This window comes from Syngnathus floridae, chromosome 12, assembly GCF_059516105.1.
Source record: "Syngnathus floridae isolate MCC-2025c chromosome 12, RoL_Sflo_1.0, whole genome shotgun sequence".
Taxonomy (NCBI): Eukaryota; Metazoa; Chordata; class Actinopteri; order Syngnathiformes; family Syngnathidae; genus Syngnathus; species Syngnathus floridae.
The window spans coordinates 7,218,463-7,232,831 of NC_142424.1; the positions used below are offsets into that span (position 1 = coordinate 7,218,463).

At 37.5% G+C, this 14,369-nt stretch overlaps 1 protein-coding gene across 2 annotated transcripts in view; it reads left to right on the top strand.

Annotated features, from left to right (window-relative positions):
• astn2 (astrotactin 2) overlaps nt 1-14,369 on the top strand; it is a 153,798-nt gene that overhangs the window by 79,417 nt on the left and 60,012 nt on the right. The window contains exons 10-11 of one of the 2 annotated variants that reach the window (XM_088391186.1): nt 894-1,031; nt 8,615-8,765. In XM_088391186.1, the coding sequence (XP_088247312.1) occupies nt 894-1,031; nt 8,615-8,765 (289 nt within the window). The remainder of the gene's footprint in view (nt 1-893; nt 1,032-8,614; nt 8,766-14,369) is intronic. The other variant, XM_088391187.1, reaches the window with a different exon arrangement.

The window sequence follows — 14,369 nt, forward strand, 5'->3', positions numbered from 1 at the left end:
AGATTTGGCATCTGAGGAGATGATTTTGGCAAGTCTGGCATTTTTGATGCTGCATATTGTGATAAGAGTGTGTGACCTGAAAGACTTTTAATTAAATATATCTTACAAGATTTTGGCTGAGAACATCTGAGCTAATGTTTTTTTTTTTCCCAAGTGTTTGTCTCCCACCTGCTAATAGACATCAAACATCACATGATGAAAAGTCTAGTCATGCTCCGTGCTCTTGTTGAGGACTCATCTTGTTTCCTTCCTCCTGCACATTGGACTCCTGTGGATTGTAATCTTTGTATTTCCTCCTGAAGCTTCTTTTGGCAAAAACAAACAGCATCCTACTCATTTAAATGTGTTAAAGTACCTTGTTTAGTTAACTTTCATAACAAACTTTGCAAAACAGCACAGCTTCGTTAGGGCAACACAGCACACATAAACCTATTTTGTTTGATCAACAGTGACAAAAGTGTATCATCCAAACAGCGGCTAGTGCTGCAAGCTAACTCAGTGCTCTTTTTTTGTCAAACAGCACTGCAGTTTATATTTTGATGCTGGCTGAAAGGATGTCTAGTAAAGCATGCCGACTGTTTACATGACTCAGTGAAGAATTATGATAGGATTTGTCACATAATCCAGTTTTTTTTCCGCTGTAAATTCGGATTCAGCTCCACATTTTATGAGTTTAAGGGCATTTGAATTTATCACTATCAGCAAAACTAATCTCTAACTTTATGACTGTGCTGCAGGCAATCTGTCATCATCCATATTGTGAATGGTCTGCATTTTCCGGCGTGCCCTTTGGACATAAACATGGTGTTGTGGCATGCTCATGTTTGTCCAAGTTGTTTTGGGTTGTTGTTTTTTTTGCTTGAAATGTACGTCTCGTAATTGTGCTAACGCAGATCACTCTATAGTCTGGGCCAAGGCTTGTGGCTGCCTGTCAGCAAGAGCTTTGTGGTACCGCCGGTGGAGCTGTCAATCAATCCTATCGCCAGCTGTAAGACAGACGTCCTAGTGACCGAAGACCCGGGAGAGGTCAGGTGAGTCGGAACCGGCTTGTTTTTGCTGTACCACATCATTATAGACAATTCATATTCATTATTAATCACTGAAAATCAGAAACTTAGAAAATAATTCAACAAATAGGCTTTTTATTGCAAATTTATTTATTTATTCATTTATTTGACCCGCTCTATCTCGGGTATTTTACCCAGCTCTTGTAAATATATATTTTTTTGAATGTGTCGTTGATTTTTAAGGCACGGGTGTCAAACTCATTTTTGGCACGGGCCGCATCATAGTCATAGTTTCCTTCGGAGGGCCATTACAACCGTCAACAAACTGATGAATAACTAAATTTGAAACTGGAGACTAGTAAAAACTGTTCAAATAATTCTTAAAGATCAATGGTAACAAAAATTGTTATCAATATCTGTATTTTTTAAAAATAAAGACAATTTGTAACTTTAGTATTGACAGATGTACAATTTGTCTTCGGGGGCCACATACAATGATTTGGCGGGCCGTATTTGGCTCGCGGGCCTTGACTTTGACACATATAGTTCAAGGTCTCCAAAATTAATCTTCAAGTATTTGAAGGAAAATAAAACCCATCAACGGCACTTTTCTACTGTAAGTGCAACATAGTTTAGTTTCATATTCACACCCTATGTACAATAGCTCACAATTCCCTTTAAACTACAAATTGCTTATATTTGAAACTGTATAATCCCAAGAGTGGCTGTATTCATCTCAACATATGGTGGCATTCATTGCCTATTTACAAACTTTTTAAAGACTGTTTCATATTGCCTCTGGAATCCAGAATCCCCTCTACATAAAGAAGTGTGTTAAAGTCTGACCTTCAATGGGCTTTGCAACCATTAGTAATTGGCATATGTATGGCTTCTGTTTCAAGGCGTTATCTGCTTTTGAAAGATGAATAGCTTGAAAAATAACACAATAGAAATATTTCTTAAGCCTAGCTGCATTGTAGCTGAACAGAAAGTTGAATGTGATGCATTAACATGTTTGAATCACATTGTAGACCATGTCAAAATGGAATACAAAGGTAAAGCCATTTATTTTTTATGCAAAAAATATATAGTTTTCATAAGCCAAAAGAGGACAAGCCTTTGGTGTTCATTGAAATCATACTTTTTTTTTTTTCAAACTGCCTCACTGTGTGGACACATTCAGACTATAATCATTATTAATATGAGACAGGATGATAGAAGAGGTAAAATGTGAAAGATTTATCACTTTTAAGAAACAGCTGCATAATCCACATACACAGTGACATCTACTCTTGAGTTTTAATGACTTATTAAAAGCCCACTTCTAGTAGCACTTGTTTGAGTTTAGTATCTGTAACATCTCTCTCTCTCTCTCTCTCTCTCTCTCTCTCTCTCTCTCTCTCTCTCTCTCTCTCTCTCTGCAAGTGAAAGTTGCAAATTCTGTGCCAAAAATGACAAATGTTTCAAAGGTTTGCAGGTTTATTTTAATCAACATAAAGTTGCAAATGTAACGTCATATTAATTTTTTTCCAATAAATAAATATTACAGTATAGCTAACAGCATAGTTATAGTAAGTAAATCTTGGAGAGTAATATTGAAAAAATACATAAATATAATAATATATAGATAAAAGTACATATGGAAAGGCTCTATCTTGGGCCCTCAGGTCAAGGAATATATTCATATATTTTTTTTTTGTCAGTTGAAAGAGATACGCCAGAGTAGCCAAAGTTGTATGTCATCGTGTGATGAATGACTTCAGTCAGTGCGATCAACCAAGACATCAAAATGTACCATTAGTCACTGTGAGTGACACCAGAAACAAATACATAAATCTTACCCGCTGAATCTCAAAAAAATGTGCATGCTTTTATTTTGTCACTGCAATCTCACGACTGTTTTTCATCTGCTGCTTTTGCCCTGACTGCCGATGAGATTTTTTAGGTTGTTGTTTATTTTTTAAGAAAATGTGTGATATTCAACACTAGTCAGCATATTTGCCAGGAGCATTAATCAAATGCAGGGGCAGACCAATAACACACTCTGTAATCATGCCGGTGCACTGCTCTAACTTTGGGCAGTATCCCTCGCTCATTCATCATCTGCACAAGCAAGAGGCATGCACGGAGATTTATAGCAGTAGTACATTAGTCACTGTTTAGATGCAGTGAATATGCTTTGAGGTCAACTGAGTTCCAATGGAATTGATCTCACTTTACCCACCGTTTGGAAACGCTACTTGGCATAAGTCTTTGTCTAGTCGATATAATCTAACTTTAAGTTCTTAGTGGCAACAATAGATCACAAATTGTGTTTATGTATGAAAAAAAAAAGTCCTACTAGTCTAAAGGCAATATTCTGATTAATTTAGTTTTTTTGGAAAATGAATTAAGAATTAACCCCCTCAATTTTATCCATCTCAGTTAATGACCATTTTGCCACTTTGCTGTCAACTGAAAATGATATCACAGTTGCTCAGGTAACGACCAATCACGGCTCAGCTACCAAATGTCAAATGACCAAACCCAGAAAACAGGTGAGATGTTAGCAACTGTGATGTCGTTTTCAATCAAGTATTACCACAAAACAGCACAACAAAAATGATTTACTCACATGTTTTTTTTTTTTAATCACTGCTCAGGTGTAATTATAAAAAAAAACTAAATTAGACAAAAAGACAACCGTTGCCACCTTGTGGGGGGAGTACCCAATTGTAATTGTTTCTATCTTCATAGTGGCCCATTTCTGTGCACATTTGTAACTTCTCCATTAACCAAAGCTCTACTCACTCTTTCTTTTTTTTCAAAACCATATTCAATGAGGTGCTATAGCTAATACCTGCTCAGCCGAGTGTGTCCAGCAAATACCCATTGTCCCTTGCGGTTGCTCAATGGTTAGAAATAACTAATTGTGTTCATGTGCCTTAGCAGTGGGTTCATAACTTTGCTGCAGTCTCAAATAAAATCTTCCTCTCCACCGTGACTAACATGCAAAGAAGGAAATAAGAGAGCGAGCGTTGTTCTCAACAGTTCTTATCCTGTTTCTTTCCAACCGATGAGTCAGTGTCGTGCATTTCCATGCAGTTTGCATCCATTTTCATCACCATCACATGAATGCTTTGAAAATGTCTCAAACAGAGGTGAGTAGAGCGGAGCCAAGCGTGTATAGCGCAGTTGAAAAAAAATATCTTAATTATATACACTTCCAACAGATATATTAGAACTGTTTAGATAATAGGTGCAATTTAATAAGATAACAAAACATCATCCAAACTGACATTTTTTTTTATTTTTGGAGTCTTGAAACAGGCCTCTTGATTGTTCATTTCTATCTTCGACTCACTATGCAGAAATCCAGTTAGTATGCACCTCACAGCTGAGCCAAAGTCATTATTTTTTGGCCTGCCGCACTTTCCCTACCCTGGGTTTTTCCTCTATATTAAAGAGTCATTTGTCAGCACAGGGAGGTCCTGGCAGAAAGAATTGATGTCACGTATTGGCTTTTTAAATTTGCGACTATTGAGAAACCGAACAAGAAGGACGTTGGTAGGCATAGAATGCGTGTCTCGGTTACATAAAACATTTGTTTACCGTTCTAAGCATAAGTTCGACCTAGAAAAGAGGTTTTGGGTCATTATTTATAAACACAGTCATTCAAAAATGGCCTGCTTAGCACACAATTAAGGACATGAGAAAGTTTCAGAATTCAACTAAATGATTCTGCACCTTTTTTCTGTAGCAGAAGTGGACAGAAAGTAATGAGATGTTCTGATAAAAAATATTAGAGGATTGCAGATTGAATTATGGATTTGGAGACTTGTTTAAGAAGAGTCAGTATTGGGCTTAACTTCAAAAGTCTATCCTAAGCATTGCAAAGAAGTTTTCCTCTGGGAGGTAATTTTGAAAAAACATTCACAGAGAAAGCAACTTAAGGCTCCAATTAGTGCAACATGCAAATTATTCAGTCCTCTTGGTCCTTATTAAGAATAAAAATCAACAATGATTGTCAAATATGCAGCGCATTGTTTGCCTTTCTACTCAGCAATCAAAATTGAACAAACATTTTTTTAACACTGTCTAGGTACAGTTTTGCTCAACATCAACTCTTGAATAAAAGTCTTAGAGGGGGCATCATATGGAAAACTGCCTGCTTAAGTGATAGTATTCAAATATTTGGGTCTCTGGAGTACTTGCCAGCCCGTCATGTGTGAAATTAGTGTGAATCCGAAACAGGGCAGACCCCAAAAACATTCTGGCATGGTTGTTAAAAGACAATTATAACGTTTATTATTATTCATGATCCTTGAGGTATTTGGACTGAAGCATGTCAGACATTTCACTAAGACACCCGGGACCTGTTTTAATTTAGAGAGAAGTGGCATAAATCCTCCTTTGAACAAAAACAAGCCCAAAGTCCTTATCCATAGTGGAGGCGCATAACTGACTAGGATTTTACAGTTCTCTAAACCCACCCGTGAAGTTTTATACTGCCGTGGTGAAGTATTGAACAGTATTGATCAATGTACTTGTGCTGTTTGTCTCCGGCATCAAGTGGTGATCTCAGTATGACTGCAAATGAATTTATTCTAACTAAAGTGTGGACTTAACATGAACCTAGTAGAGAAGATGGTTGTTTGAAAATAAATCTCAGTTCCTTTTAAAATAAATTTTAGGCTTTCATACCGCTAGTTCACAGTCTTTGGTCTAATTCAGGTGATGTAAACAATGTCTGTGTTAGAATCCTAAAAATACGGCACAACGTGATATTGCTCTCTTTCCAGAACTGTCACGGAAATGTAAACATTGTAGAACAAAATAGGAAATGGACTTTTTGTTGACAGCTTTAATAATCCTGGACGATAATCATTGCATGGTGGAAAAAAAAGGAGGTTAAACAAAAGCAAGGTAGCAAATTTAAAGTGGCATAAACTGCCAACACACAACATGTCAACTGTCTAATCCGTTCCCTAGTTACGTCACCATAATGATTTTCAAGCTTGGTCGGCGCATATCAATAACACTTTGATTCATCCGGTTCACTGCTGATGGTATCGCTAATGCTGAGCACTTGCTCAGTAGAAGAATACAAAGGAAGCCGATTTCAGAGTCGATTAGTGTGTATGCTTTGTCCATGCCATGGTTGCAACGAAAGATTGTAAAAACATATTTTTTTTTACATTGAAACTTACCAGTAGCTCATTGAAAGTCCTTACAAAATATCTGCCTCCCCCAAAAAATCCTTTACTGATAACCTTGCAGGCGTTTGAATAACATACCACACTAAGTTAAGGGGGTTCAATGTTATTTGACATCTTTTTTAGTCTTTTATGCAGGTGCAGCAGATCTTGGAGTAGACCCATTTATTCACTGTGGTATGTTCAGAGTTTCTTTACTTCTTCAAGCCTTTTCATTTTATTCTCCCAGTAAAGGCCATCTACAAGGCCATCAGTCCTCATGGCATCACACAACCGTATTGAATGGGAGTGTTCCGTACAGAAGAGTTTGTACTGTAGCTTTCAAGTATGTTCCAACTTGCTGAAAGGTCAGTTTCCAACCAAGTGCTCAGATACCTTTCATGTGGCCTCAGGGTGATGTAGTACAGGCAATCAAATTGAGTTGGTAAATTGAGACTTGTGTAATGAGAGATTAGGGAAAGGTACAAAATCCAGGAAAACAAATAAATACTAAAACCAGTTTTGCTGCCGAGTTCCTTGACAAGTCACAAAACCTTCCAATCTGCTGAATATAAGGATTATGCACAAATCGATAAACCTTTTCCATTTAAATTACTTGAGGTGAGACAAAGCTTATTTAATTCTACGGTGAATTCAAATGAAAAAAATAAAATACAGAATGATGGAATAAATCATGTACAGTGAGCACAGTGTATAAAACGACAGAGGTGGCAAAAAAAATCACACACAGTACTTAGATAGCAGTGGAAAACAAGACAGAAGCGTGTTTTAACACCTCAAGGAAAAATTAGGAAAAAAAACAATTGATGCGTCGCTGTTGAGTTGACTCGGGGTAGTAAAGGTCTCTTTTTAATTAGGTCTTGTTTTTGTTGTGTCTTTCTCAGACAAGGTTGAAAACAAAAACGGGTGCATTTTATCAGCAAGGTAAAAAGTAAGAAATAAAAGGGAAACAATTGATAGAAAATTACTCAAGTAAAGAAGAAATCTACCTTTTTTTCCTTTTATTTTTTTTTTACTTGTTTAATTGTGATTTTTATGATAATTTGTTAAAGTGTAGTTTGCAAAATCTAAGTGAATATATTGGCAAGCAATGGCTATTTCCTTTTACAACTTCACAGCCTCGGACAAATTAACGGCAGTAAAAAAAATACGACAGAAGACCATGAAATTCTCCCTCCTCAGCAGTCCGTCTGTCTCGCCATCATTTACGATGTTATAGATGTTTATAGAGTCAAGTCACTCTCAGGACACTGGGTGGTCTGTGTTGCGCTTTTACTTGTTGTTTCTTTACAAATCAAACATGGAGGGGTCGCCCAACCCGTCAGCCATTCTGACAGCAAGTGTATGAAGACATGCCGGGAATACTGAAGTGAAGCTTGTCAGTCTCAGTTGAAGTTAGGAAGAATTAAAAAAGCTTGTTAGATGTGATTCATTCTACTTTAATAAGACTGTTTCATGATTGATTATTAATGTTGCCGCTTAAGAAGACAATCTCAGGTGTTTTTTTTTTTGCAGGTACTCTGAGTGGGAAGACGTGTAGTTACTTTTCCCTTTGATTGACTCGAAGAACACTAGCCGAGCTATTAGAGCTAAGTTTTAGGGGGACCATACTGCACATTCTGAACCCCTTTAAGCTGGACTTTCCTTGCCTCGTTACAGCTACACAATTGGGTTTGGTTCTACTCGCACCAATTTTTTCACTTCATAAAAGTACCGCATCAACTTGGAAAAAAAGAACATGCCTCATCCTGCAGGACGAGACAACCCAACAAAAATACAACAATGGAAGAGACCAAAGGTCACTTGTGTTTATGTTTCTGGCATAAACAAACATGTTTTTTTTTTTTTTTTTCAGGAAAAGACTCAAGGCAATAAATATACCGCTGTGCAGAGTCTAGACTGTGGAGTAAAATATTCAAAGCGCAACAGCAAGCTAATGTTAGCATGTATTTGGGCACTTGGGGGCCTAAATACAATTTTAGGCGAGTGATATAAATAAAAAACATCTTAAGTCATTAAAATCTTACAACGGTTCGCATTACAAAAAAAATAAACAACTACATATACATGCAACTACGAGGACTTTGTTCAAGTTTGTGGGAGGTGTGTCAACAACAGCATTGCCTCCTGTTATGAACTAAAGAAATGGCTGAAGGGAAAAGCTGTCTATATATCTCCTTCTTCATGGTTGTTGGGGTTGTTTTTGCAAACAAAAAAAAAAAATCCGAGACTCATTCTTTTTGATTAAAAAGGGTGCATGACTCATATCTTAATTGTACCAGAAACTGCAAGGTTATGAGAAACCTTTTTCCAGAGGGATTATGTTTAGCTGCTTAGGCCTTACTTTCTATTTGTCATTTATACTTAGAAAACATAAGACATCTTATTTATTTTTTGTGTTATTAAATTCAGGGATGAAGCCATGATGTCCACATATTTCGAAACCGTCGAGGACTTGCTGGTGTCTTTCGGGCCCGTCCGTGACTGCTCAAAAGATAATGGCGGCTGCAAGAAGAATTTCAAGTGTGTGTCGGACCGGCAGATGGACTCATCCGGCTGCATGGTGAGCAGACAATGTTTCTTTTTTTTTTTTAACATTCTTAGAATACTGACCATTTAAAGCAGGGGTGTCAAACTCATTTTTTTTCGCGGGCCGCATTATAGTCATAGCTTCTTTCGGAGGGCCATTATGACTGTCAACCCAAATAAATGGATGAGCACCTCCTATTATATACAGTAAAAGCTACAAAACAAACTGACAAATAACTCGTTTTCAAATCAGACGAGTAAAAACTGGTCAAATATTAAAAAAAAAAGATATTAAAAGTGAAAACAGTTTACAATTCTAGTAATGACACGAATTTGATGCATAATTTGTCTTCTCATAAAATAATATGGCCGGCTGTATCTGGACCCCGGGCCTTGGGTTTAACACCTGTGATTTAAAGGCTACTGAATATATTACACAACCAGTCCGAGGATTTACTATTCCTTTGTTGCCCTTGCTGACATCTGGGATAGGATGTAGCTTGTGTGGTATAGTATGTCGCACAAACCAGAATGGAATCAATCGATGGATAATTTGACAAGTCAAGTCCTATGTCTTCAACTGGCACCTGAATCACAGATCTCAAGAACCAGCACGGCGAGAGTGGTAGATATAAACAAGGTGGAAACATGAGGTTCAAAACATTTACAACTCTTGGCAAACATCATTCAAGAACAGAAGAAAAACCTTGAACATGTCATGTTCAAATGTCAAGTACACAGAGTTTTGAAAGGTTCTGTAAAGTTGAAATACTTCCCAACACCCTCACCCACCTCTATAAGGCGCAGTAAAAAAAATAAAAATGACAAAGCCCTCCGGCCTTCAAAGATTAACTTGGAAAATCAGAGAGACAGAGTATTTTTTTTTCTTTCCTTCTCTCGTTTGGGTGGGTGTTATTTCAACCACCCTTGTCAGAGTGGGTGCTAGCAGAGCTGTGATATGGCGCACGCAGAGCTTAAAATCCATTATGGGAGTCCTTCAAGGCTGTCTGCAGCACTCAAGACATTTGGAATCCATTTGCAGGGAATTAAATTCTAGTTGGAGTCTGTGCTGGAGTTTTCAAGGTATTTAATTCTTATTCAAGCTGATGTATTTGTTTCACTGCAACTTGCAAGTATAGCTTAGTATTCAAATCCATGATTGCTTATTGACATTCACTACTTGTTCTATCAAATACTATAACCAACACATTTTTAACAGCATGGGAAGGATTAGATTTACTGAAAGTCACATTTGGCCAAGCTGTGCATTGGCGATACTACAATTTATATTCTTGGTTGGAAATGGTCTTGTGCTCTGAAATGTGTGAGATTATATTTCATAGTAAACTAGAAAAAGCAATTATAATTTATTACGATACATATTCTATCAAATACACAGCTCAGGTAAAGTAGAGGAAGCTCCCTCTGGATTTGCAATTTTTTTCCTCTAATGCAGCTAAATTTGTGAATAATTTTCCTATCCAAAATATGTCAAATGTAGACATACAGATGCAAATAAATAGCCTGTATAGGTCTATCCTCCTTTGGTGCAAAATAAAATAATATTCCACCAAAGCAGTGGTCCCTGAGTTGCTTCGAGGTTATAATAGTGGTCCCTTTGACAAAACCAGTTGAAAACCTCTGCTGTAATGCATCCAAACCTCAAAATTCCAAGTTGGATATGGAGTCTGTTTAGTTGCACATGTTTTTGTTGAATTCTTAAGAAGACCAACAGTTTTTGTCTGTGTCAATAGTAATGAAAGCTTACTGTGGTTTTCATGCTTCCATAGACTGTGTTTGTTTTTAAATAGCACGGCATAGGTGAGCTTATGATTTTGTTTATGCTATCGTCATCTTTCATAGGTGTCCTCGTGCAACAGCGTTCAGATGTCGAAACAGATGGTGTGATATTAACAGCGCATCCCCTGTCAGTTGATGTTCCTCATGGGACAGCTCAGCTACAGTTGTTAAGCTGTGGATTCAAATCCATCAGTTTGACCTGGTTTTAGGGAATTTGTCTGCCTCCAATCTCATTTTGCAGCTCACAGTGTTCAAAATTTGCGGCCATGATGAAAAGGTCTGCACAAAGAGTGGCAAAGATAACAGCTTGAAGCCAAAGAAAAAAAAACGTGGCTGCATCCGGTTTGCATAAAGACTCTGCGGGGAGGATAAATTGTGATTCCCTCCCCCGTGAGAAGTTTTGTCATCACCTATTACCCACAATCCCCTGTGTGCCCTGACAGCATCAATATGTTTATGACTGCTCTGCTGCACTGCACATCTCATTTTCCCCTCGCTACCTGTTTGAAATTCACAGGTGTTATGCTTTCAAAAAAAAAAAAAAAAGCATCATATGAATTATTTCATCCCTTTGCATCTGCACTTTTTGGTCAGATGCTGCAAATTGGCCAAGTATAGCCAACTGAGCCAAATGTGCGTCTCAGTGATATCTCAGACAAGTGGTATGAATTCTGCTTGGCGGAATGTTTGTGACAGTAAAACTAAAACTTTAATTGTTGTGTCGCATTTAAACCCTGCAGTTCCTTCAGAAAGTGCATGTGGGGGTGGTTGCTGAGTCAAAACGCTTGATTTCTACAGTCACTGATTACCCAATTACGGGAAGTGCTGCTTGCCATTTGTTCTAATTAATCATTCAAATATATTCTGTTAAAATATCAATCAAAACTGCGCATTATATATTTTCTGAAGGAGATGTATTTATTTTTTGCAGCTCATATGGAAGCTCTCATTACATTGTGCAGGTGTTCCTATTTTTTGGACTGGTCAGTGAATGCCCGCAGTTTTAAGGCTGAATTAGTCTCTTATGTAGTTGACATGGGCGTCTTTGTGTGTTATACCTTAGCGGATTGTAATACATGTGGTGTTTCTATAGATCACAACAAAATAAGTTTTTGTACTCTTTGTTTGCTTTGTATAGAATGTTTCTGAGAAAGCAGCTTTCTTAAATACCTTTAGCCATCAAGCTGAGCTACACAGCCTAATGCAGTTCCGGGACAAAGCAACCTTCAGTCCTCATTTGTTATGTTGTCACGACTGGCGAGAGCAGAGTGTAGCTGAGGCGTTATTTAAGCAAGAGCCACTCTTCTCAGTCAACTCAAAGAAGCGGCGGTAGGGAAGGGGGCCATTGCAGAATGGAGCTATTAGCTAAGTGTACATATGCGCGTATTGTTATTACCGCGTCCCCTCCTTGACAAGTGGGCATTGTTACTCCCACGAGCACAGACATGAAAATGAAGTCAGTCTGTTGGATAAAAGCTGACAAAGTAGTCTGTGCTTTATCTAAACGTAGCGTTGCTTTACGTATATATGCCATCCCCTAAGAAGGTCAAAATAGCTAAAATCCATCTCCTCTATTAGCACCATTAGCTTTTGCACCATGCTGAAATAAGAAGCATTAAGTCACACCATTTTGTGCAATCAACCGAGACTTCCTTTCTCACACCCTCACCCGATTTTAAAAGCCGTTGTGTCTTAATTTAACCGATGTAAATCGCAAAGGAAGCTTGAAGAAGTAATTTGCCCCACATACTATTCGATGCCATTAAATGTTATATCGTTAATGGTCGAAAGCCTGCTCGGTTGATGGTGGATTTGTATTCAGAATTTTTTTTCTGAAAGACAATTTATCTGGAAATAGTGGGAACTAGTAGTTAACACTTTGGCCTCACCGTTTCAGGTAGCGAGCATCTGTTTTCTGGGATTGGTCACTTGACAGTACAAGGCAAAATGGCCAACCCCTGAGATGAATAAAAACAGATGGATTTGTCTGCTTCATTCATATTCCACAAACACATTTACTCAGAATACAGTTTTTAGTGGCGGCACACAGAACATTTTACTTTTAGCCAAAATGTTAAAAGATTAACAACAATGACACATATGGTGACGAAGATGAGTTAACATCACATTCTTTGTCTCTGTGAAAAAAACAGAATAAAAGGCCTGGCACATTTTGCTGACTTCTATGAAATTCAGAAACATTTATTTTTGGAAAAATGCGAGTCAAATTCCAACCCATTCCGCTTTGGAGGTTCCTCTGTGCCAATTGGATGAGTTTGATATGGAACTGAGTATACCTTTGAGAGAAACTAGAGCCTTACCTGAACTCCTCTAACAAGCTCATTAGCAGCGGTTTCCATAGAATCTCTCTCGATTAGAACTGAGAATTAGTGGGTGATTAAGAAAAATGAGCAAAGACATTTCTTTAAATTCTCCAACGGCATTTACAGTAAGCGGCAATGATGCCTAAACTTTTATTGCTGTGGATCTGCTGTGCGCATTTGGTTGTTTGCAATGCGTGCTTTGCTTTCTATTGCTCCATTTTTCTAAAGTTAATTAGTGTGTGTTTTTTCTTTAAACCCCTCAAGTGTACTCAGGAGTGAAACATCATTTCGCTGGTAATTATCAGTGTAATGAATGTCTCATTTGTAATTGCCCTGCGAGAGTGTGCACATAGTAAACACCTTACCAAGTTTGCTTTATGACAACACTCGGAATTGCTTTCAAGAGTATATAGGAGACTATTTGAAAACTTTTGATAGAGGAACTGATATTTTCTTTCCTTTTTTTAAAATAAACCAATACAATCACAAAAACACGTAAAATGGGTGTAAATTCAACATATGAAGTAAAACACTGGCTGTTCCAATTAATTAGAAAACAATTATTAGCTGTATGGGCAGAAGTGCACAATGACTCGCTCACAAACACTAAAATATGCCAAACATTTATTTGGTTGCTTTAATTTTGCACTTGATTTGAAGGCAGGCACTCGAGAGATTATTTGTATGCAAGCCATTCAAAAGTGAATTCTCCATTCAAGGACCCTTCAATTATACATTAGCGTCTTCAGTGTTAGTCATACCAACTCACTTAATGCCTGCGTTGGAATGTTTCTTCAAGAAACCATGCCCGTTCTCCCTGTGTTGCCTGAGTTGACTTGCTGCAAGACAACAGACCAGAATAATACATAAGATAAAAAAAAAATATATGGTATATGCTCCCTTCTGCACTTCTCTGTAGAGAATCTTGTGAGACAGAGAGCATGATTACTAACTTTTACACATCTTATTCAATTGCAGAAAACCCCACATGACAATTGCAAAATTACCCAGCGGGTCGTGATGAACGAGTCCATTCTCGCGCTACTAAAGTTGATATTACATTTGTGAAATGTACAAATTGGATCTGACTCTCTCTTCATTTTTCCCCCCCCAAAAAGATGTTGAAATCCTGGTGTAATCACAACTTGTTACAAAAGTTTCTATGTGTGTTTGCGCAAAACAGACTCCAGGAAAGTTTGATGTCATAAATATCAGATTTAAAATTATGCCCGAAAAAATGAATTAAAAAAAAAACATAAAATACTAGTAAGACAAAAACACAGTGTTTTTGCCTGGCTACACACATAAAAATATCTGTGGGTAAATATAATTTTAATGATTTACCAAGTTTTCCCAAATGATTGAGTGACGCACAGCGCACCACAGAATGATCTTTCAATATAATTTGTTTTCAGACATCCAACAATTGGGCTTTTGCTGACCAATTTTGGCTTAATTATCGGTATATATGTACCCTGCCTATGTGAATCGTGTCTTCCTGGAATGGCAATTTG